Source organism: Lepus europaeus, chromosome 3, assembly GCF_033115175.1.
Source record: "Lepus europaeus isolate LE1 chromosome 3, mLepTim1.pri, whole genome shotgun sequence".
Classification (NCBI taxonomy): domain Eukaryota; kingdom Metazoa; phylum Chordata; class Mammalia; order Lagomorpha; family Leporidae; genus Lepus; species Lepus europaeus.
Genome location: NC_084829.1, coordinates 108,184,631 through 108,207,365, shown reverse-complemented (window position 1 = coordinate 108,207,365; position 22,735 = coordinate 108,184,631). Strand labels below are relative to the sequence as shown.

Here is a 22,735-nt window from a genome sequence, read left to right as displayed (position 1 = left end):
CTGAAAGAGTTACAGAGAGAGGTATAGCAAGAGAGAGAGAGGTCTTCCATCCACTGGTTCACTCCCCAAATGACTGCAACTGCCAGAGACGAGCTGATCCAAAGCCAGGAGGCAGGAGCTAGGAGCTTCATCCAGGTCTCCCACGCAGGTGCAGGGGCCAAAGACTTGGCCCAACTTCTATGCTTTCCCAGGCAATATCAGAAAGCTGGATTAGAAGTGCAGCAGCCAGGACTCGAACTGGCACTCATATGGGATGCTGGTGCTACAGGCCAGGGCTTTAACCCGCTGTGCCACAGTGCTAGCCCCTGGGTATCTTTTCAGTGCCCTGGAACATCAACTCAGGAAACACCAGCTTTGCACACTTTGTTTATTTTTGAAAAGTTTATTCATTTATTTATTTGAAAGGCAGAATGACATAGAGGGAGAGAGACTGAGAGACAGAGATTTTCTGTCCACTGTTTCACTCTCCAGAGGGCTACAACAGCCAGGACTGGGCCAAGCCAGAGCCAAGAGCCAGGAGAATTCCATGTAGGTCTCCCTTGTGGGTGGCAGGAACCCAAACACTTTGACTATGATCCACTGCCTCTCACGTGCATTGGGAGAAGCTGGATCAGCAGCGGAGGCCAAGTGGATCCCAGGCTCTGTGATATGGGATATGAGTATTCCAAATGGCAGCCTCACCTGCCATACCACGACGCCCGCCCAGCGTAGAACACTTGACATTTCTCTTCAACTGTGTCCAATCCTTGCCCAACCTTATAGGATGGTGGTTGTGGCTCAGCACCCAGTCATGTAGAGGGAGAAGCCCTGAGCCAGACCTGGAGAGAAGAGATCAGGATAGGGAGGCTGCTGCAAGGGGCTTTGGCTTCCTGAAGACCTCATGTCCAGTGCCAGAGTGGTCGTTTGCTCATTTGCTCAAATGTGGGTTTGAGATGGGGATAATAGCCCAGGCCTACTCACAGGCGGCTCTGTTGGCAATCATTGCCTTGTTTGGTACAGAAAAGCACTCGACGAACTCTTGAAAAAGCAAGAGAAGAAAGTGATCCTCAGAAACTTTCTTGCAACACAAGTCCAGGCTGACAGTGGGGCCTATTGCTCCAGAGCTGTTCAGTTTTCAGTCAAGAAAGGTGAGGGGCTTTCCTCCCACGGGGCTCTCAACGCCAGTGTTTGCCTTTTCCTGAGCCAGCCCTTCCCTGAGCACCTGAGACTGAGGTTCCTTTCTGATGTCCTAATAGCGTGCACTCAAAAGATGCACAGCTCCCCCTGCTGTTCGCCAGAGGCTGCGTGAGACAGAGACCCAGCCCTGCACCTCTGGAGGCTGCTTCAGGCCATAGCTGACTGGACAAAGGCACCTGACTCCTACAAGGCAGGTGTGGCCATGTCCTTGGAGCTGGGCAAACGCCAGAGGGCATAGAGTTCCCAAAAGGGAATTGAGCAAGGCACAGGCTGGGGGACAGTGAGTGCCCCCTGCCCCTCACGGCTGGCGCTGCCTAGTTTGCAGGAGAGCCTTGTGATTTGCCTGGCTCACAGTGATAAGGCTTCTTGTCTTTTCTTCTGGATCTCAGGTTCCGTCCTGGGTTCTCTAGGAGAAAGGCTTTTAATTCAATAGATTCATCAATTTGTGGACTCAGTTCTTTTTTTTTTCTCACTGTGGTGAGACAGGAGGAGGTCCAAGACAAAGGCCTGGTTCTGCAGGGGATTTGCATTATAATATAAAGTGTATTCTTCTAGAGATCCAGGATGGCTGAATAGGGCATAGCCACACTAACTTAAGCTGCTCTGGGATGTGAAAAGTACAAAAGAAGACTTAGGTTCTAGGGATCTGATGGAAATTTTCAGTGAAGAAGTGGAAAAAAAAAAAGCAATGAAGACTCCACGAGACAGGAGGAGAGAAAACAGCAATACCGCTGCAGTCAGCCGTGTGGCACTGCCAGCTGCCTGCCGTCTGACCTCATCAAGACAGGAGGAAATCTCCAGGCGCCCTGCCACTCGCAGTTCTAGCTGAGAATTCCACAGTCACCTGCTGACTCTACTTCAGCCCAGAGAGCTGACTGGGGCCTGAGCAACTGCCAGGCTTGGAGCGGCGAAGCTGTGTTGCTTTCCTCCTCTCCCCAACCCGCACAGAGCACCATGCCCGGCAGCGGAAAGTCACACAGCACACCTCTGTTCTGCTCCTACGAGCATCTTAGAGTCAACCCAACATACGGGCAAAGGACGGATCCCCTGCATGTGACAGCTCTGGGAGTTTGGGGGCATTAGCCCCAGCGCTATGCTGACACAGTCTTTGTGAGCCAGGGGGATTTACCTTAGCTGCTTGGGGCTAACACCGGAAGCAGCCCATAAAAAAAAATCTGCTCCCATCCTGGGAGATCTGGTAATGACCCCACTATACCCTGCAACACCAGGACTGTAACAATTCACTCTAGATTTCTCGGTGTCACTGGGATCCACCTAGTGGACATAGGGAAGAACCTACCTGCAGTCCACTTCTCTGGACTCATACCTTCCACAGTAAAATCTCCTCTATATCTTGTAGTTCCCCTGTAGGACTGGAAGGGTTTCATTTCACATGATCTAGTCCCAGGACTAGGGCTGTTGGTATTATAAACCACAGCACCAACTGAACTCCCCTAGCAGGATCTGAGGAAGGGTCCATCTGTATCACAGAGTCCTAGAGCCATAGAAATTGGTGCCACAAGCCCAAGCGTCACTCAGGCTTCCAGTAGAACAAGGGGGCAGCCATGTTTGTCTCCCTCAGCACCTCAAGAACAAGACCCTGGCTATCATATTCACCATGGAGACTGACACCGAACTCACTGTGGGCCCAAGATGCACATCCAAGGAAGCACTTATTCATCTCAAAGCCACACTTGTATTCCTGCAAACTGCAGCAGACTAGACCACTGGGTCACTTATAGACACAACTGACATTGATTAAGACAAGAGAAATCACTCAGAGACTACACTCCTGGGCTCACTCAGAACTAAAGTGAAAGCAACAAACCAAGTGATACTCTGCATTCCAGCTAAACCACAAACTCTTTTCCAATAAAACTTACTCCATTAAGAAGAAGGGATGAGTATACCAGACAGGCAGACGTCAATGTAGAGACAGAGGAGACATGAAGAAGCAAGGTAGCATGACACCACTTAAACAACAACAACAACAACAATCCTCCAGAATTAGATCCTGAACTGAAGGAAATTTATGAAATGACAGATACAGAATTCAGAATAATGACTGTAAGGAAACTCAACAAGATTCAAGAGAATACACATAGAAAAGAAATGAGGAAATCAATGAGTGACATGAATGAAAATATTACTAAGGACAGCAACTCGTTAAGAACCAAACAGAAATTTTGGAGATGAAATCTTTAGTCAGTGAAATAAAAATACAATTGAGAGCTTTAACAGCAGAATAGACCAAGTAGAAGAAAAAATTTCTGACCTTGAGGACAAGAAGTAACCAAAATCAAACAAAAATAAAGAGAAGGAATTAAAAAGAATGAAGAAAGTCTGCACAGAATATGGGATACCATTAAACAAACAAATATTTGTATTATAGATATTCTTGAAGGAGAAGAAAAGGCAAAAGGGGTTGAAAATCTGCTAAATGAAATAATATTTGAGAAATTTTCAAGTCTTGAGACATAGACATCAAGATATAAGCAGAGAACCCCAAGCAGACTCAACCAAAAAATGTCTTCCCCAAGCATATTGTCATCAAATTGTCAAAAGTTAAAGACTAAGAAAGAATCCTAAAGACAGAGAAAAACAACAAAGTACATATGAAGGAAAACCAGTTAGATGAAAGAGAATTCACCACCACCAGACCAGCCTTACAAGAAATTCTGAAGGGTGTCCTGTGTTGGAAGTAACATGAAACATGTGTCACCACCAAATTCACCGACAGAGCAGGTAGAATCATTATCCAGTCAACAAAATGACAGGTCTTAGTTGTTACCTGACTGATCTAACCTTGTATGTAGTGGATTAAACTCATCAACCAAAAGACTTAGGTGGGCTGAATGGATTAAAAAAAACATGACCCCACTATATACTGCCTACAAGAAACTCACAAACAAATATACACAGAGACTTAAAGGGAAGGGTTGGAAAATGATATACCAGGCCAATGAAAACCACAAATGAGCAGGCATAGCTATCCTGATAGCAGGTAAAACAGGGTTTAAATCAAAAACTATACAAAGAGATAAAGATATTATGTTTTTTAAAAAGTTCTATTCAGCAAGAAGACGTAACAATCATAAATATATATGTGCTTAATGCAAGACCACCCAGATATATACAAAAAATATTGTTATACCTAAAAGGGAAAAATAGATCCCAAAACAATGGGTGACTTCAGTGCCCCACTCTCATCAATGGACAGGTCATCCAGAAATCACAGAGCAACAACTGCTGGCGAAATTGTGGACAAAGGGGGACACTTAGACACAGTTGGTAGGAATATAAGTGCAGCCACTGTGGAAAATGTCTTTTTTTTCCTTAAATATTTATTTATTTATATGAGAGGCAGAGTTGCAGACAGAGAGAAGCAGAGATACAGAGAGAGAGAGAGAAAGAGATATATTTCATCTGCTGGTTCACTCCTCAAATGGCCACAACGCCTGGAGCTGGGCCAATCCAAAGCCAGATCCAGGATCTTCCTCCAGGTCTTTTACATGGGCACAGGGCCCAAGCAGTTCGACCATCTTCCACTGTTTCCTGGGCATATTAGCAGGGAGCTGGATTGGAAGTGGAGTAGCCGGGACTTGAACCAGCACCCATAAGAGATGCTGGTGCCACAAATGGATGCTTAACCTACTGTGCCATAGTGCCTACACTGTATTTCTTCTTTTGAGAACTGTCTATTAAATTTCTCTACTGGATTGGTTGTTGTTTGTTGTTGTTGTTGCATTTTTTTAAGTTGTTGATATATTCAGGATATTAATCCTTTGTCAGGTGGTTTGCAAGTATTTTTTTCTCATTCTGTTGGATGTCTCTTCACTCTAATTATCATTTCCTTTGCAGTGCAAAAGGTTCTGAGTTTAATATAGCTCCATTTATTTAGTTTTGTTTTTGTTGCCTGTGCCTTGTGGATTTTGTCCTGGAAGTCCTCCACTACACCAATGCCTGGGAGTTTTTTCCCTATGTTTTCTTCCAGCACCTCCAGAGTCTCAGGTCTTACATTTAAGTCTTTGGTCCGTCTAGAGTTGACTCTTTAAAAAAAGATTTATTTCATTTATTTGAAAGGCAGAGATACAGACAGAGCTAGAGACAGAGAGAAGTCTTCCTTCTTAGTGCAGCCACTGTGGAAAACAGTGTAGAGATTTCTTTAAGAACTAGAAATAGACCTGCCATATGATCCAGCAATCCCACTACTAGGTAAATACCCAAAATACTTGAGATACCTGCACCACAATGTTCATAGCAGCACTCTTCACAATAGCCAACATTTGGAATCAACCAAGGTGTTCATCATCAGATAAATGGATAAAGAAAATGTGATACTTATGCAAAATGAAATATTATTCAGCTATAAAGAGAATGGAATTCTACCATTTGCAGCAAAATGGACACAGTCATGTTGATTGAAATAAGCTGGACCCAGAAAGACAAATACTGCATGTTCTTCCTTATATGTGGGTGCTAAAATTTAAAAAACAAACATAAAAAAGAAGAAAGAACAAAGAAAGAAATGTTTGTGTGTATCAATATTGGTACAGAAAATAGTCTTCTAAAATTTTGTTCCATACCTTTGTGAAACCAATGGTTAAGAATGTTATACTACTGTAGATTTAATGATCCATGACTACTATAAAACTTACTCTATTTGGGTAAAATGGTTGTTTTTCCATTCAATTATTGTTTGTAGCCATTGTGTATATTCCCACTAAACTAGGGTCTTTTTGCTTTTTCTTGTTAAACTTCTTATTTGATGAGTATTAAGCCTTTTTACTGTAATGTAAATTTGAAATGTTATCTCAGAAAGTAATGTAAATTTAAAATATGTTATATCAGAAAGTAAAAAAACAAGAAAAAAGAGAAGAAAGGAGGGTGGGAGGGAGAGAGGAGGCAGGAGGGGGTGAGAGAAGAAGGGAATATGTTTTTAGAACTGCATCTACAAAGCATATTGAATCTACTAAAAACTAATTAAAAATTAAAATTTAAAAATTTCCTTTTAGATTTCAAATCTATTAGGTGTTGTTATTGGTTTGTGTACTTAGCCAATAACAAACTTGCTGCTTTAGCTTTGTCAAATAATAAAATCGGAACAGTGTTGTGTTATAGCGGGTTAAACTAGGAGTCCGGCTGCTCCCCTTCTGACCGAACTTCCTGCTAATGCTCCTGGGAAAGCAGTGGATGGTGGCCCAAATGCTTGGGCCCCTGCCACCCACATGGGAGGCCCAGCTGGAGTTCCAGGCTCATGACTGCAGCCTGGCCCAGCCATGGCCGTTGTAGCTATTTGGGGAGTGAAACAGTGGATGGAAGATCTCTCACTTTCTCCCACTGTCTCTTCCTCTCTCTCTCTGTCACTTTGCCTTTCAAATCAAAAGATACACATATTTAAAAAAATAAAATCAGATCAAAAGTTTGTTGTACGTCCAGAAGAACAGTTCTTGAATGGGAGGCCTTAAGCTAAGTGATGAAAAGCTCGCCTGAGAGCATTTGCAGGCCTGTTTATAAAGCAGAACAGAGGACGGATTTTGCCATTTTCTGGATTGGCTGTGATATTATTCACATTCTTTTCAGGACACGTAGACCTGTTGAAGCTGGTTTGTATATAGCCCAGTGGCTAAGTGTCACAGAATTGTGCTGACCAGGTCACGGAGCTTCTGTTGTGTGTTTAATTTAGGATTGGAGGTACATCAGGGAAACCAGGCTGACTTAAGCTTTCCTTTTGTGGTTATGGGCTGTTGGCCTTAGGATCTGTCTAAATCATGACCTCCATTTTTATTTGTCTTGAGCAGTTCCTAAGTTTGAAGCTATTGATTGGAAAATGTTCCCCTAGTTCTGACAAGCAGAGAAACTAAAATGAGAAATAATCAATGTTGTCTATTAATTTGCTCATTTATTCACTCAACAGGCCTGTCCTCCAGGCACCATGCTGTGACCTGGGCAGCTTGCAGCCTAATGCGAGATAAGGCCCCTAGGATGGGGGCAAGTGCTAGGTGGATAACATGAGCATTACTGCATTTCACAGGACATGCTTGTCCTCTCACTGAGTTTACATGATAAGGCTTGCTGCCTTTGAGAGAGCCCTCAAAGGGTTCTCAAAGGCCCTGGAAGCAGGGAGAGGGTTGCTCCTGCCCTGAGGAGTAGAAGGTGGGTCCCTTGTGCAGTCAAGTGCCCAGCCTTAGAGATGACCCATTCACTCAATGACAGCCGTGCTGGAAATTCCTGGCTACATCTTCACAAGTGTCCTGATCAACAAGGTTGGGAGAAGAATTGGTCAGGCCTTCTGCCTCTTCTGCATTGCTCTGTTCTGCACCATCATCATCGCCATCCCCCAGGTGAGTCAGGTTTTATTTCTTGTTGAGTACAATGACTTATACTCTGACAGGTTTTTGGAAGGATTGTTAGCACATGATAATAAATCTGAGTGTCAATTCAGACGCATGGACAGTATATCATACTTAAAAACATATTTTCTGAGAATTCCAATATGGCAGAATAGAGAAGGAGCTTACTTCTCTAGTCTAGGGGAAAACAGTTAAAAAAAATGGAGGGAGTACAATCTCAGGGAAGAGTTGGGGGAAAAACTGCAAAGGAAACTCCACGCAAATTACAGGAATGCTGTGGACCTATGTGGGGGGTGTGGACAACTCAGGATTCCAGCACCCAAGACCTTCAGCACCAGCTGTGGAGAGTGAGGTGAGACTAGACTGAAGAAACCCAAGCCATGGGAGTAAAGCTGTGGAAGAGCCTGGTGTATGTCTGGCTTGGAGCCCTGTGGGGGACAGTATACCAGCCAACCTAGAGGACAAAGAAAAGGGGGTATGTTTCTTTCTCCCAGACCACCCAGTGATGGTGTCCTGTAACTAGCTGAGAGAGGGTAGGTGCCATTTTGGACATACATAACAGTTGCACCAGCTCATGTCCATGATCCCAGCAACCAGCTGAGAAGAGACACCTGAGTATGGTTGGGAAAATGGACAGGGGACTGGGTGCTCGTAACTGTGGGAGTCTTGTGTGTTGGAACTATGGAAACACTGTGGCTGCATGTGAGGGTGCAGGATTTGGCTGGGTCTTTGGGCAGTCACTGTGAGTAGCTCCACATGTTCAGGGTTCCCTGATTCCCTGGTGAGGGTCATCGCTGCAGGATCTGTGCTCACACCAAGGACTGCATGGATCCTTTGTGTGGTTCTTGTGGCAGCACAGATGAATATTGTACTCACTATATCTAGCAACCAGGCACTGGTGTCCTTGGAGGAGAGACGGCAAGCATGAGATTATACCACAGAGCAGATTAAACCTCCCCTCTAGGGTCAGAAGGTTAATCCTCTGCCCATGGTGCTGGCATCCTTATGGGCACTGATTCTTGTTCTGGCTGCTCCTCTTCTGATCTGTTATGGCCTGGGAGAGCAGTAGAATATGGCCCAAGTGTTTGGGCCCCTGCACCTGCATGAGAGACCTGGAAGAAGTTCCTGGATCCTTTGTCTCTTCCTCTCACTGTCTGTAACTCTACTTCTCAAATAAATAAATAAAATCTTAAAAATAAACTCCCCTCTGATTAGAGAAAAAGAGATTTACCATGCATAACTTGGATGTCACCTTGGACACTTCCCTCACCCTGGAGCACTGAATAGAGCTTTCTGGCCACACCCAGCACACACTTCTGGGTATTCATGAAAGAACAGGCATTCCACTAAACCTCAGAGGCATAGTCCAGGAGATAAAAATCATCATGGAAAAAAATAAATATCTCCACAAATGCCTAAAAATAAGCACAGCAATTCAAGAAACAAAAATAAGAAAGACAACATAATGACCCAAAGGAACACAACAACATTGCAATACTAGAAAGTAAAGATGAAGTGATTGAAGAAATGCTAGAAATGGAATTCAAAAATTGATAATAGAATTATTTAGAAGTTATCAAAAGCAAATCCATGAATTAAAGAAATTCATACATGAAAGAAAATTTTTCCCATGAAATTCAGATTTTAAAGAGAAATCAAAATATCAGAGATGAAGAATGCAATAGATTAAATAAAAATTGTGGTGGAAAGTGTGGTCATCACTATGAAAGGTGTAGGTAGAAAATCTTCCAGTAAAAGTACAAAGGAAATCCAAAGTAAACAATAGGAATCTTTATGGAAAAGTGACAGGTTCAAGTTGAAACTTATCAATAGTCACCTTGAGTGTAAATGGCCTCAACTCGCCAGTTAAAATATATAGACTGTCTGAATGGAAAAAAAAAACCCAAACCCAACTATTTGTTGCCTTCAAGAAACACATCTCACCAAGAAGATACACGCAAAAGCAAAAGGATGGAAATAGATATTCCATGGTAACAGAAACCAAAAAAGAGCTGGTGTAGCCATCCTAATATCAGGTAAAATAGACTTTAACAAAAAACTGTTGAAAGAGACAAAGAAGAGCACTATGCAATGATTAAGGGATAAATTCAACACGAAGATGTGACTGTCACAAGTGTATATGCACCTAATTACAGGTCACCTGGCTATTTAAAAGAAATGTTGATGGATCTAAAGGCAGACATAGACTCCCATACAATAGTAATGGGGGACTTCAGTACCCCACTTTGAGCAATGGACAGATCAACCAGACAGAAAATCAGCAAGGAAACAACAGAGTTAATTGACACTGTAGACCAAATGGACCTAACGGATATCTACAGAACTTTTCATCTTACAGTTGCAGAGTATACATTTTTCTCACCAGTACATGGAACTTTCTCTAGGATTGACCACATTCTAGACCATAAAGCAAGTCTCAGCAAATTCAAAAAAATTGAAATCATATCATGCATCTTCTCTGACCACAATGGAATGAAGCTGGAAATCAACAACTCAAAAATCTCTAGAACATATGCAAACACATGGAGACCGAACAAAATACTCTTGAATGAACAGTGGGTTATAGAAGAAATCAAAAGAGAAATAAAAATATTTCTGGAAATGAATGAAGACAATACAACCTATCAAAACTTATGGGATACAGCAAAAGCAGTGTTAAGAGGAAAGTTTATAGCAATTAGTGCCTACATCAAGAAATTGGAAAGGCACCAAATAAATGGGCTATCAATACATCTCAAGGACCTAGACAAACAACAGAAAATCAAACCCAAAATTAGTAGAAGAAATGAAATAATTAAAATTAGAGAAATTAACAAAATTGAAACAAAAAAATTACAAAAGATCAGCAAAATGAAGAGCTGTTTTTTTTTTCAAAAAATAAACCAAAATTCACACATCATTGTCCCAACTAAACAAACAAACAAAAAAAGCTGGGGGAGAATACCCGAATCAATAATATTAGAGCTGATAAAGGAAATGTAACAACAAATACCACAAAAATAAAAACAATCATCAGGAACTACTACAAAGAGCTGTATGCCAGCAAATTGGGAAACCCAGAAGAAATGGATAGGTTCCTGGACACATACAACTTACCTAAATTGAGCTATGAGGACATAGAAAGCCTAAACAACCAATAACCAAAACAGAAATTAAATCAGTAATAAAGACCCTCCTAATAAAGAAAAGCCTGGGATAGGATGGCTTCACTGCTGAACTCTACCAGGCATTTAAAGAACTAACGGTAATTCTTCTCAAGCTGTTCAAAACAATTGAAAGGGAGGGAATCCTCCCAAACTCCTTCTATGAAGCCTGCATCATCTTAATTCTTAAACCTGAAAAAGATGCAACAGAGAAAGAGAACCACAGACCAATGTCTCTAATGAACATAGATTCAAAAGTCCTCAACCAAATACTAGCTTATTGAATCCAACAGCACATCAGAAAGATCATTTACCTGGACCAAGTGGGATTTATCCCTGGTATGCAGGAATGGTTCAACATTCGCAAATCAATCATTGTGATGCATCACATTAACTAACTGTAAACAAAAACCATATAGTTATCTTAATAGATGCAGTGAAAGCATTTGGTAAAATACAACATCTTTTTTTTTTTTTTTTTGACAGGCAGAGTGGACAGTGAGAGAGAGACAGAGAGAAAGGTCTTCCTTAAGCAAATTGGGTATAAATGGAACATTCTTCAACACAATCAAGGCAATTTATGACAGACCCATGGCCAGCGTCCTTTTGAATGGAGAAGCAGAAGTATTCTGATTGAGATCTGGAACCAGATAAGGATGCCAACTCTCACCATTGCCATTCAAAATAGTCCTAGAAGTTTTAGCCAGAGCCATTAGACAAGAAAAATAAATCAAAGGGATACAAATTGGGAAGGAGGAAGTCAAACTATCCTTACATGCAGAAGAAATGATTCTATATATAAGGGATACAAAAGACTGCAGTAGAAGACTATTAGAACTCATAGAAGAGTTTGGTAAAGTGAGAGGATATAAAATCAACACACAAAAATCAATAGCTTTTGTATACACAGAAAATGCCATGGCTGAGATGAATTCCTGAGATCAATCCCATTCACAGTAGCTAGAAGAAAATCAAATACCTTGGAATAAATTTAATGAAGGACATCAAAGATATCTTTGATGAGAATTACAAAATGTTAAAAAAAGAAATAGAAGAAGACCCAGAAAAATGGAAAAATCTTCCATATTCATGGTTTGGAAGAATCAATATCATCAAAATGTGCATACTACCATAAGCAATCTACAGATTCAGTGTGATACCAAGCACATTCTTCTCAGATATAGAAAAATGATGCTGAAATTCATCTAGAAACACAGGCAGGGGCCAGTGCCATGGCATAGCAGATAAAGCGGCCATCTGCAGTGCTTTCATCCCATATGGATGTGGGTTCAAGTCTCAGCTGCTCCACTTCTTTTTTTTTTTTTATTTTTGACAGGAAGAGTGGACAGTGAGAGAGAGAGAGAGACAGAGAGAAAGGTCTTCCTTTGCCGTTGGTTCACCCTCTAATGGCCGCCGCGGTAGTGCGCTGCGGCCGGCGCACCGCGCTGTTCCGATGGCAGGAGCCAGGTGCTTATCCTGGTCTCCCATGGGGTGCAGAACCCAAACACTTGGGCCATCCTCCACTGCACTCCCTGGCCACAGCAGAGAGCTGGCCTGGAAGAGGGGCAAGCGGGACAGGATCGGTGCCCCGACCGGGACTAGAACCCGGTGTGCCGGTGCCGCAAGGTGGAGGATTAGCCTGTTGAGCCACGGCGCCGGCCAGCTGCTCCACTTCTGATCCAGATCTCTGCTAGGGTCTGGGAAGGTGGTAGAAGATGGCCTAAGACTTTGGGCCCCTGCACCTGTGAGTGAGACCTGGAAGAAGCTCCTGCCTCCTGGCTTTGGATCAGCGCAGCTCTGGCCATTGTGGTCATCTGGGGAGTGAATCAGCAGATGGAAGACCTCTTTCTCTATCTCTGTGCCTCTGTCTCTCTGTAACTCTGCCTTTCAAATAAATAAATTAATTAAAAAAAAAAAAAAAGGAAACACAGGAGACCCCAAATAGCTAAAGCAATCTTATACAGCAAAAATGAAGCCAGAGTCATCACAATACCAGATTTCAAGACTTCCTACAGGGCAGTTATAACCCAAACAGCCATAGGCTGGCAAAACAACAACAACAAACAAACAAAAAAACACAAAAAACACTGATGGATAGACTGATGAAACAGAATAGAAACACCAAAAATCAACCCATGCATCTGCAACCAACTTCATCTTTGACAAAGGAGTTAAAAATCAATCCCATGAGCAAGGACAGTATCTTCAACAAATGGTGCTAGGAAAACTGGATTTCCACATGCAGAAGTATGAAGTGAGACCCCCATCTCACACCTTGTACAAAACATACTCAAAATGGATCAAAGACCTAAATCTATGACCAAATACTCTCAAATTCTTAGAGATCATTGGAGAAACCCTTCAAGACATTGACATTGGCAAAGACTTCTTAGAAAAGAGTCCAGAGGCACAGGTAATTAAAACCAAAATTGACAAATGTGATTACATCATTTTGAGAAGCTTCTGCACCAGAAAAGAAACACTCAGCAAAGTGAAGAGACAACTGACAGAATGGGAGAAATGATTTGCAAACTTTCAACTGATAAAGGATTAATAACCAGAATATATAAAGAGATCAAGAAACTCCACAACAAAACAAACAACCCAGTAAAGATATGAGGAAAGGACTTAAACAGGCATTTTTCAAAATAGGAAATCTAAATTGTCAAACAGACACATGAAAAAATACTCAGGATCACTAGCCATCAGGGAAATGCAAATCTAAACCACAATGAGGTTTTGTCTCACACTCATTAGAATGGCTTTCATACAGAAATCAACAAACAACAAATGCTGGCGAGGATGTGGGGAAAAAAGTACCCTAATCCACTGTTGGTGGGAATGTAAACTGGTACAGCCACTGTGGAAGACAGTATGGAGATACCTCAAAAATCTGAATATCGACCTACCATATGACCCAGCCATCCCACTCCTGGAAATTTACCCAAGGGAAATGAAATCAGCTTATGGAAGAGTTATCTGTACTCCCATATTGCAGCTAATTCACAATAGCTGAGATGTGGAATCAACTCAAATGTCTGTCAACTGAAGACTGGATAAAGAAATTATGGAATATGAACACCATGGGAATACTTTACAGCCATAAAAAAGAAACTGGAAAACATCACACTTAGTCAAATAAGCCAGTCCTAAGAGGACAAATACCATACCCTCATATGAGGTAACTAGTAGAGCACCTAAAAAGTAATCTACAGAATTGATACTGACACTTGGAGATGAGATGACTTTGAATAGCCCTTGTCTCTGCTGTTAAGGAACAGCTTTGTTTTTCATACAATTTATTGAACTCTTTACTTAGTATAGAGTTAGTCTTATGTGTATAAAATTTATTGGAAATAGAACTTGGGAAAAATAAGAATGGGAATAAGAGAAGGAGGAAGAAGAAGGGTGGGAGCGTGGGAGGGAGGGCAGGTGGCGTGGGAAGAATCACCATGTTCTTGAAGTTGTATTTATGAAATACATGAAGTCGGTATACCTTAAATAAAAGGTTTCTGGGGGAAAATATATTTTCTTTGAAATTTGATTCTTTCTCTGTTATATAAGCAATATATGTTCACTGTGTAAAGACTAAAGGGAAAAAAAAAAGAAATATTTGTTTAAAAGCTCATAATTCTACTTTCCAGAGATGGCCTGTGTGTATTTTGTAAACCTCATGATCTCTTTTTGAATCAACATGTTATAATATTTATTCTTGGGGCAGGTGTTGTGGTGCAGTGAGTTAATCCTCCACTTGGGACCCTGCACCCCATATGCGCATGCCTGTTCGATCCTGGCTAATGCACACCTCTGATCCAGCTTCTTCCTAATGTACCATGGAGGCAGAAAATGGTACCTGGATGGAGTTGCTGGCTCCTGGCTTCTGGCTGGCCCAGGGCTGGCTATTGCAGGCATTTGGGGAGTGAACTGGTAGACAGAAGCTCTCTCTCTCCTTTTCTCTCTGCTCTCTTTCACTCTGCCTTTCAAATGAATAAGTAAATCATTTTGTAAAAAGTATCCCATATATAAGAAAAATATTTTTATCTGGGAGGCAGAAAAAGAGCTCCAATTCATCAATTCGCCTCCCAAATGCCTACAACAGTCAGGGCTGAGCCGGTTCTGAGCCAAGACCCCAGAACTCACTTTGGGTCTCCCACATGGGTGGCAGGGACCCAAGCAGTTAGGCCATCACCTGCTGCCTCCCAGTGTACACATTAGCAGAAAGTTGGAATTGAGAGTGGAGCTGGGACTCAAACCCAGGCACTCCGATTTTACACCCAAAAATGTAATGTGAGGACAGTCATCACAGCATCCAGTGATCCTTGCTCTACTGAACATTCACTTACTGACTCAGTCAATTGAGATTTAGCCAGCATCTGTTATGGGCCAGGTGCAGGGGACACAGGTGAATTCAATTTCTGTAAATGTATTGAAGGAAAACAAAACAGGATGAAGGGGGGAAGGGGTGTGTGTGTGTGCATGAGAGGCAGAGGGCATGTGGCAGGGGGTTTTGTCTGGCATGTTGAGGATGAGGTGCCCCTCAGAGGCAGTGGCCCATGATGGCATGGAGACCCCTGAGGGCTCTGCAGAGCCAAACAGCCACGGGGTCCCAACGGCTGCACTCCCGTCTTCCCATGGGGAGACCGGGAGCTTCCAGCTGCTGGTGCCCTGAGTCCCCAGGGGAGCCTGCTCTTGGCACGCAGTGTCTTCCTGGGAGCGGCAGTCTGTCACTCGCCTCCACTGTGGGCACGTTCACCCCAGAACAGCCCTCCAGGCCTCCAGGAGGTCGCGAAGGGCCCCAGGCTGGCAGAGGCACTGCCCCGTGAGTACAGGGCCCCAGGGTGCCCTGCGGCCTGACAGCCGGCTGCCCCGGGAGTGGAGAGCGGAGCTTTGAAAGGGGACGGTGTACAATCAGGAGGCTGCGGGGGTTCCTCTGCCTGTCGGGGAGACAGACAGCTTCTGCATACCTGGCTGGAGATCCAAATAAGCTTCAGCAGAAGAGTGAAACTCTTCGTTGTTCTAAAGAACGCTGAAGGAATCAGACATTTCCAGCAACTGTTGTAACAATTTTACATTTTCCTTTCAAAAATATTACTTGTGATGGTCTACTTTGCTAATTTTTTTTTTCAGAGATACTACTTTGGGGTGATTGCAGCAACTATATTTGCAAGATTTTTCATAGGATCAACGTTTGGCCTTGTTTACCTTTATACTGCTGAGCTGTATCCAACCGTCGTAAGGTGAGGGTGGCCTGTTTCTGTCTTCCACTTGTGTGTCATTTATTGCACCCGCCCTCGGAGATGAGTGATCTCTTTCCCCAGGGAAATGCCATGTTGGAGCTGAGGCTCCGTCTGGACCCCATAAGCAAGGGCATTTGAGAGATGACTTTGAAGTCACACTCTTACACTAACACTGTTTTAAACCTCCAAGACCGTCGCCTGCCACAGACTGTCGTGACGCTGATGTCGTTTGCATGAGTTAGCTCAGGTTGCCCCAGTGAGCTGCTGCAGACTGAGTGGCCATTGCCGCTGCCTCCCAGGGTGACCATTAGCAGGGTGCTGGCATGGGGAGCAGAACCAGGACTTGAACCCAGGTGCTCCAACATGAAATGCGGGCATCTCAATCAGCGTCTTCACCTACACCCAACACCTGCCCCAGAAGGTCACCCTTTTATTGGTTACTTATCACTGGGTGTGATCCAGGAAAGCTGATGCTTCATTGGCCGAGAGAGGAACTTGTCCACATGAGCAGCACAGTCTTCCCCTGCTAGCAGACCGTGTGTCTGTTTTCCTGAAATATCTTTGAAGAGAAGCGTGCTCCGTGTTTTTGCTTGGCTTTAAACCACTGAAATGGAATAGTCCTCACATACACACATTCTGTGTGTTCTGCCCCAAACAAATGCCTGCAGTAGAGGACCCCACAGGCCCATCAGCCCCCAGGGCCTCCATCCACACACCTGCTGCAGGAGGCTGTGGGCCAGGAATGGCTGGGAATTCTCCATGTGCTCGTCCCCACCCTGCATGGTGGACATGTGGAGACCTCACCAGGGATTCCTGACCAGTTCAAGCCAAATGACTTCTGAGCTTAGGCTGAGTGATCTCCCCTGGCACTGGGAGGGTGGGGCGGGAGCCATGCCGGCGTGCTCTGTGTGTGCACCTTATCCTTGCTGCCATCCTAACCACCTCGTGTTTTCAGGTCACTGGCCATGGGCACCAGCAACATGGTGTGCCGCGTGGGGAGCATCTTGGCCCCGGTTGCCCTGTACCTCAGCAGCACCTGGATCTTCGTGCCCCAGGTGCTGATCAGCTTACGGAACTGGCTCACTGGCAGAGAGGCAGAGTGGCGGATTGCCTCCCCTGTTTTTAACTGAGTAGAAGCCCCTGCTTTGTCACTTGATACTGGGGTTTGTGGGAACAGGAGGTGTGGAGGCCTGAGGTTTTCAGCTTAGCAGAACCTGCAGGGCTCATGAAGGCCTGATGAGGCCCAGGCTGCCCTGCTGGGTCCCAAGGTGGCTCTGGGGTGGGAGCAGGCAGGCTTATCTCCCACAGGGGCTGCCCTGGGTCTCCTGTAGCCTTCCAGGGAAGAGGGGAGCCAGGGAGGGTGGAAGGGGTATGGTCCCGTGCTGCCTGCCTCCTTTCATGGTGCCTGCGGGAGCCCTCCACTTGCTGGCCGCCCCTCCTCCTACAGACTCCCCTCCTGAGTTGCTCCCTCTGGGTCTCAGTGCCCCTCCTTCTCCTCTCTGAATGCTCTCTCGATGGATTCCTTCTCTGAATCCCAGCCTGAGTCCGCCGTGCTCCTGGGGCCTCTCCTGAGCACTGGCCTTTCTCACCAAAGGAGAAAAACAAGTGCTAGGTCACAGTGGATTCTGTCCGGTCGGGTTCCAGTTCTGGGGACAGAGTTGAACCAGGCTTAGAGAGTGAAGGGCCCACGGGCGTGGAGCTGGATGGCTCAGTATCATTTTGCATCCCTTCCAGCTGAGCCTGGGGATTCTCTCCTTCCTGGGTGGAGTGTTCTCGCTGACCCTGCGGGAAACCAACGGGAAGCCGCTGGCGACGACTTGGGAGGAGATGGCGCTTCTGGAGTCAGAACACCAAAGCAGTTCCAGCAAAGCCGCTGCCACCGCCAATGAGCCGGGCATGGAAAACACGGAAGTGGTTAAGCTCGAGGATTCTGGCCTGGGCGAATGAGTGTGGGGCCAGCGCCCGCACCTGCACCCTGTTCATCAATGCCCATGTGAGAGGAGAGTTATTCCCATCCCCACCTGCTGAGTAGGAGTATGTTTCACACGTTTTGTAAGAAAGTTTTAACAGTTGTTTTGTAAAAGTAGAAGAAATAAAATGAGACTTGGATGTTGTTTTAAACTGCTTTCTTTTCTTTTTTCTTTATAAAAATGTATGTGAGAGGCAAAGAAACACAAGAAAAGAGACAGATACAGAGAAGGGGAGAGCGAGATCTGCCATCCACTGGGTCACTCCTCCAACGTCCGGGAATGGGCCAGGCTGAAGCCAGGAGCCCAGAACTCGGCCTGGGCCTCCCATGGCGGGGGGGCGGGGACGCAGAGTGTGCAGTGATGGGACGAGGAAACGGCCCCGGAGCCGGGACTCAACCCAGGAGTGTGGGCATCCTGGGCAGAGTCTCAGCCACCGCACCGACACTGCTTACTTGCTGCTGCCAAACGTTTGCCCACGTTTGTCCCATGTCATTGATTCACACGTGCACACTGCCATGTGGGCCTGAGGGTCCACATCCTCCCGTGGGTTCCAGGCCTCTGCAACGTCTGTGATGATGTCCTGGTTTCTAGCACCTGGAGCCAAGAAGGCAAGAAGGTGCAGACCCCCGTGCTTGTGCTTGGTTCTGGTAAGGGCCATGCACCTGCCAGGTGGATGGCGCTACTCTAATCTGATATTAGTTCCAAAGATTCTTACCTGAGGCTGGCGTTGTGCACAGAGGGTAAACTCTCCACTTAAGATGCCAGCATCCCATACTGGCGCTGGTTCCCATCCTAGCTGCTACCACTTCCAATCCAGGTCCCTGCTAATGGCCTTGGAGAGCAGCAGAAGATGGCCCAAGTGCTTGGGCCCCTACATGCACATGGGAAACCCAAATGAAGCTCCTGGTTCTTGGCTTAAGTCTGGCCCAGTCCCGGCCATTGCAGCCATTTGGGGAATGAACCAGCGGATGGAGGATCTCTGTGTGTGTGTGTGTTTCTCTCCCTCTCTCTGTAGTGCTGCTTTTCAAATAAATAAAATAAAGCTCTAAAAAAGAATTTTTTTCCAAATTCTCCCCATAAGTCTCCTTCACAGCGGAGAGAAGCTGTGATATTTTAGTGCATTGCAGATTTTTTCAATTTGCACATCATCCAGGAAACCTGCCTTCAGTTCCCTCTGAATCCGATGCCAATGCATAAAATTCTGCAAGTGTGCTTGCCTTTAAAAGAAATGTTACACTGAGATTTTAATCTTTTTTATTAAATTTTGCTTCCCCAATGTTCCTTAAAGGCATCATCTTTCAAAAGTAGTTTAATATCCTGGACATTATATATAATATATATGTAATATCCTGGACAGGTAAATATAATATATATAATATCCTGGACAGGTAAATATTCCATCATCACTTGTCCTTTGGCAGGATGGACTTCAGATTTATGTGTCCAGTAAGTGTCCATGGGTGCTGGGTTCCCCTGACTTTGGCCTCATTTGGACTTCGCGGTTGTTCTCCTTTGCTCTGGAAGTTTTGCCGTTGGACATGTCTTATGTCCAATGCAATAGAATCAATACAAGAAAGCAATTATAAAGATGCTGTGAGCTTAAAAATCGTTGCTAAGGGGGAAACAAGAGGCATTTGAGCTGAATCATTTAGACTTTTTATATTAATCCAGTTCCCTGGGTCATATTTCAGTTCTTCACTTGGCTTTCCCACTCGTAAAATAAAAAAGGGAAACCAGCCCCTTTAACCAAGGAAGAAAGGAAACCATCCCATTTTTTCGCTTTGCAAAAGAAAACCAGAGGAGGCTGTGAGAAGCAGTGAGGAAGACACCTCCTTAGCCTTTCTCTCCTCTTGTATTCTGCCTTGTCTTTCTTCCTCAGCCTGTTTTTCTCCTGTTCCCAACATTTTCCCTTAGTTACTATTTGATACTTTCTGGACTTTCTCTTTATATCCTATAGCAGTTTGTTAGGGCTGTCACACAGCCTGGGTGCCTTAAACCATAGACCTTTGTTTGCTGGAGGTCGAGAAGCCCACGTTCAAGGTGCTGGAAGGTAAGTCCCACTCTGAGGCCTCTGCCTTACCGTGACCGCCTTTCTGTGCACCTGCTGCTCTGGCAAGCTCTGGTGTCTCTCAGGAGAAGGGCACTAATCCCCGCTGGGGATTCATCCTCACAGCCTCACAGAGGCCCTGCCTGTCTGCTGACACCATCACCCTGGGAGCCAGGGCTTCCTCAGACGAATCCGGGGGACACATTCAGACCACAGCATCCATGTGTGCACAGCTCTGTCAGTGCCCAGGCCGCAGAACAGACGTCATCGGAGAGATTTCCAACAGGGAGGCACTGAATGCAGACATTAGTTCTCAAGGTGTCGGCTGGGCTGGAGGAAAGGGGGAAGGAGACATTGCCTGGAGGTCAGGGAGCTGCTGCCATGGCTGTGGCAGGGCCCGCAAGCCCGCACCTGGTGCTGGTCACTGCTGACCGCAATGCCAGGAGCCCACATCATGCCAATGCCACTGAAGCCGCAGTCCTGCCCTCAGCTCGAGTTGCATGATGTTTTAGAGGAAGGTAGGGCACATCTGTGCCTTTCTCTGGTGTTGACTTGTATCTGTCCTCATGGCTCATCTGTCCATTTACCCAGCTCGTTGAATATCTCTCAACGAAGTCATTTCTCCCTGGAGGTCATGCACATTTTTGGTTGTATTTATTTCTAGATACAAGGCTTTGCTACCATTAGAAGTACTAAGCTTTTAATAATTGTACTTTCTAGCTGCATATTACTGGCAAAAAGGAATGTGAATTTTGTACATAGATTTTTTTTTTAAGATTTATTTATTTATTTGAAAGAGTTACACAAAGAGAGGAGAGGCAGAGAGCGAGCGAGCAAATGAGAGAGGTTTTCCATCTGATGGTTCACTCTGCAATGGCCAGAGCTGCGCTGATCCGAAGGCAGGAGCCAGGAGCTTCTTCCAGGTCTCCCATGTGGGTGCAGGGGCCCAAGGACTTGGGCCATCTTCTACTGCTTTCCCAGGCCATAGCAGAGAGCTGGATTGGAAGAAGAGCAGTTGGGACTCGAACCGGCGCCTATATGGGATGCTGGCGCTTCAGGCCAGGGCATTAATCTGCTGCACCACAGCACCAGCCCTAAATATTATTTTCTTTTTTTTAAAATATGTTTCACAGGTAGAGTTATAGACAGTGAGAGAGAGAGAGAGAGAGACAGAGAGAAAGATCTTCCTTCTGTTGGTTCACTCCCCAAATGGCCGCTATGGCCGGTGTGTTGCACCAATCCGAAGCCAGGAACCAGGTGCTTCCTCCCGGTCTCCCATGCGGGTACAGGGGCCCAAGCACTTGGGCCATCCTCCACTGCCTTCCTGGGCTACAGCAGAGAGCCGGACTGGAAGAGGAGCAACCAGGAATAGAACCGGCACCCATATGGGATGCCGGAGCTGCAGGCAGAGGATAAACCTAGTGAGCAACGGCTCCGGCCCGAATATTATTTTCTAAACACTTGTTTTCACTGAATTCTCTGTAGATCTCTCATCAGTCTTGCAGTCTTATTTTACCAGGAGGAAGGGGTCAGCTGTAGACTCTGCCCTGCTTCTGCTTCTGGAATCCAGGCTGCCAGCCCAGAGGTCAGGGCCTGGGCCCCCTGCACCTGCTCCTTTCTGCTTCCCAGCCCCGTGTGCACAGCAGTCCCTGGCCCCGCTGAGCCTTGCTTCTTCAACAACCTTGTGAAGAAGGCCAAGTACATGCGAGGGGTCTTCAAAAAGTTCATGGAAAATGCATATGATGAAAAAATCGTGTAAGTTTCAATAGTCTTGATACCAAAATAAACTTTTCTTTTAATTCTGCTTTCCCAGGAAGTTTTGAAGTACCTCGTATTCTGAGCCCAGGCTGTGTTGGTTATTAGAGGACTCTTATTCTGTCGTGTGTCCTTTTGCAGGGGAAGAAAACATCATCTGAGCAGACCTTAAATCTCTTGTAGCCTTTGCAATAGCTCTTGGCCAGAGTGACGGTTCTGTAGGTGTTTGTTGATGGACTTTTTATAACAGGTGCTCCATAAAACCTGTATTCCATCTGAGATGTTATGAAAGATGTGTATAGTCTTCCTCCCTACTTCCTGAGACAGCGCCTAAAACTCTTAGGTTCTCCAGAATAAGGCAGTCTTTATGCTCAGGAGTTGACTGGTGGCTTCATGATGGGTATGGCCTGGGAAGACAGCAAGGCAGGATTGGAGGATCCGGGGAGGGGGAGGGGCTGGAGGCCTGGCCAGGGACTTCTTCGGCTGCGCGTGTGGAACAAAGCTTCCACCGCAGACTGAAAGGACAGGGTTGGCAGAGATTCCTGGGAGCTGGACACGTCGGGGTTCCTGGAGGGTGGTGCCCCAGCTCCATGCTCCTCCCACCACCTTGCCCTCTGGATTGCATCCGTCAGGCTGCTCCTGGGTGGCCTCTGAGACATCCTTCATGGCAACTTGGTGAGAAGCCAAGTGGGGTCCTGAGCTCTGTGAGCCACTCTGGCCAATAATTGAATTTATGGAGGATGTGGTGGGAACCTCGAGTCATAACCAGTCAGCCAGAAGCATGGGGTGCAGCCCGAGGCTTGCAACTGGTGTCTGAAGTAGGGGACACTTCAGTGGGACTAAGCCCTGCACCTGTGGGGGTCTGACACTGTCTCTAGGTAGACAGGACCAGAATGGAATCAGATGGGAGGACGCCCAGCTCATGCCTGCTGTGGAATCCGCAGAATAATTGCTTGCTTGCTGTGTGGGGAATGTTCCCTACACATCTGGTCACAGACATGTTCTGTGTTGAATGACTTTGTGACAGCCTTGT

The 22,735-nt window shown here is 45.3% G+C and overlaps 1 protein-coding gene across 1 annotated transcript in view; it reads left to right on the top strand.

The window, feature by feature from the left end:
• SLC22A16 (solute carrier family 22 member 16) overlaps positions 1-18,019 on the top strand; it is a 45,717-nt gene extending 27,698 nt beyond the window's left edge. The window contains exons 5-8 of the mRNA XM_062187661.1: positions 7,393-7,520; positions 15,821-15,930; positions 16,886-16,985; positions 17,665-18,019. Of these exons, the coding sequence (XP_062043645.1) occupies positions 7,393-7,520; positions 15,821-15,930; positions 16,886-16,985; positions 17,665-17,877 (551 nt within the window). The 3' untranslated portion in view covers positions 17,878-18,019. The remainder of the gene's footprint in view (positions 1-7,392; positions 7,521-15,820; positions 15,931-16,885; positions 16,986-17,664) is intronic.
• Positions 18,020-22,735: the final 4,716 nt, after the last annotated feature.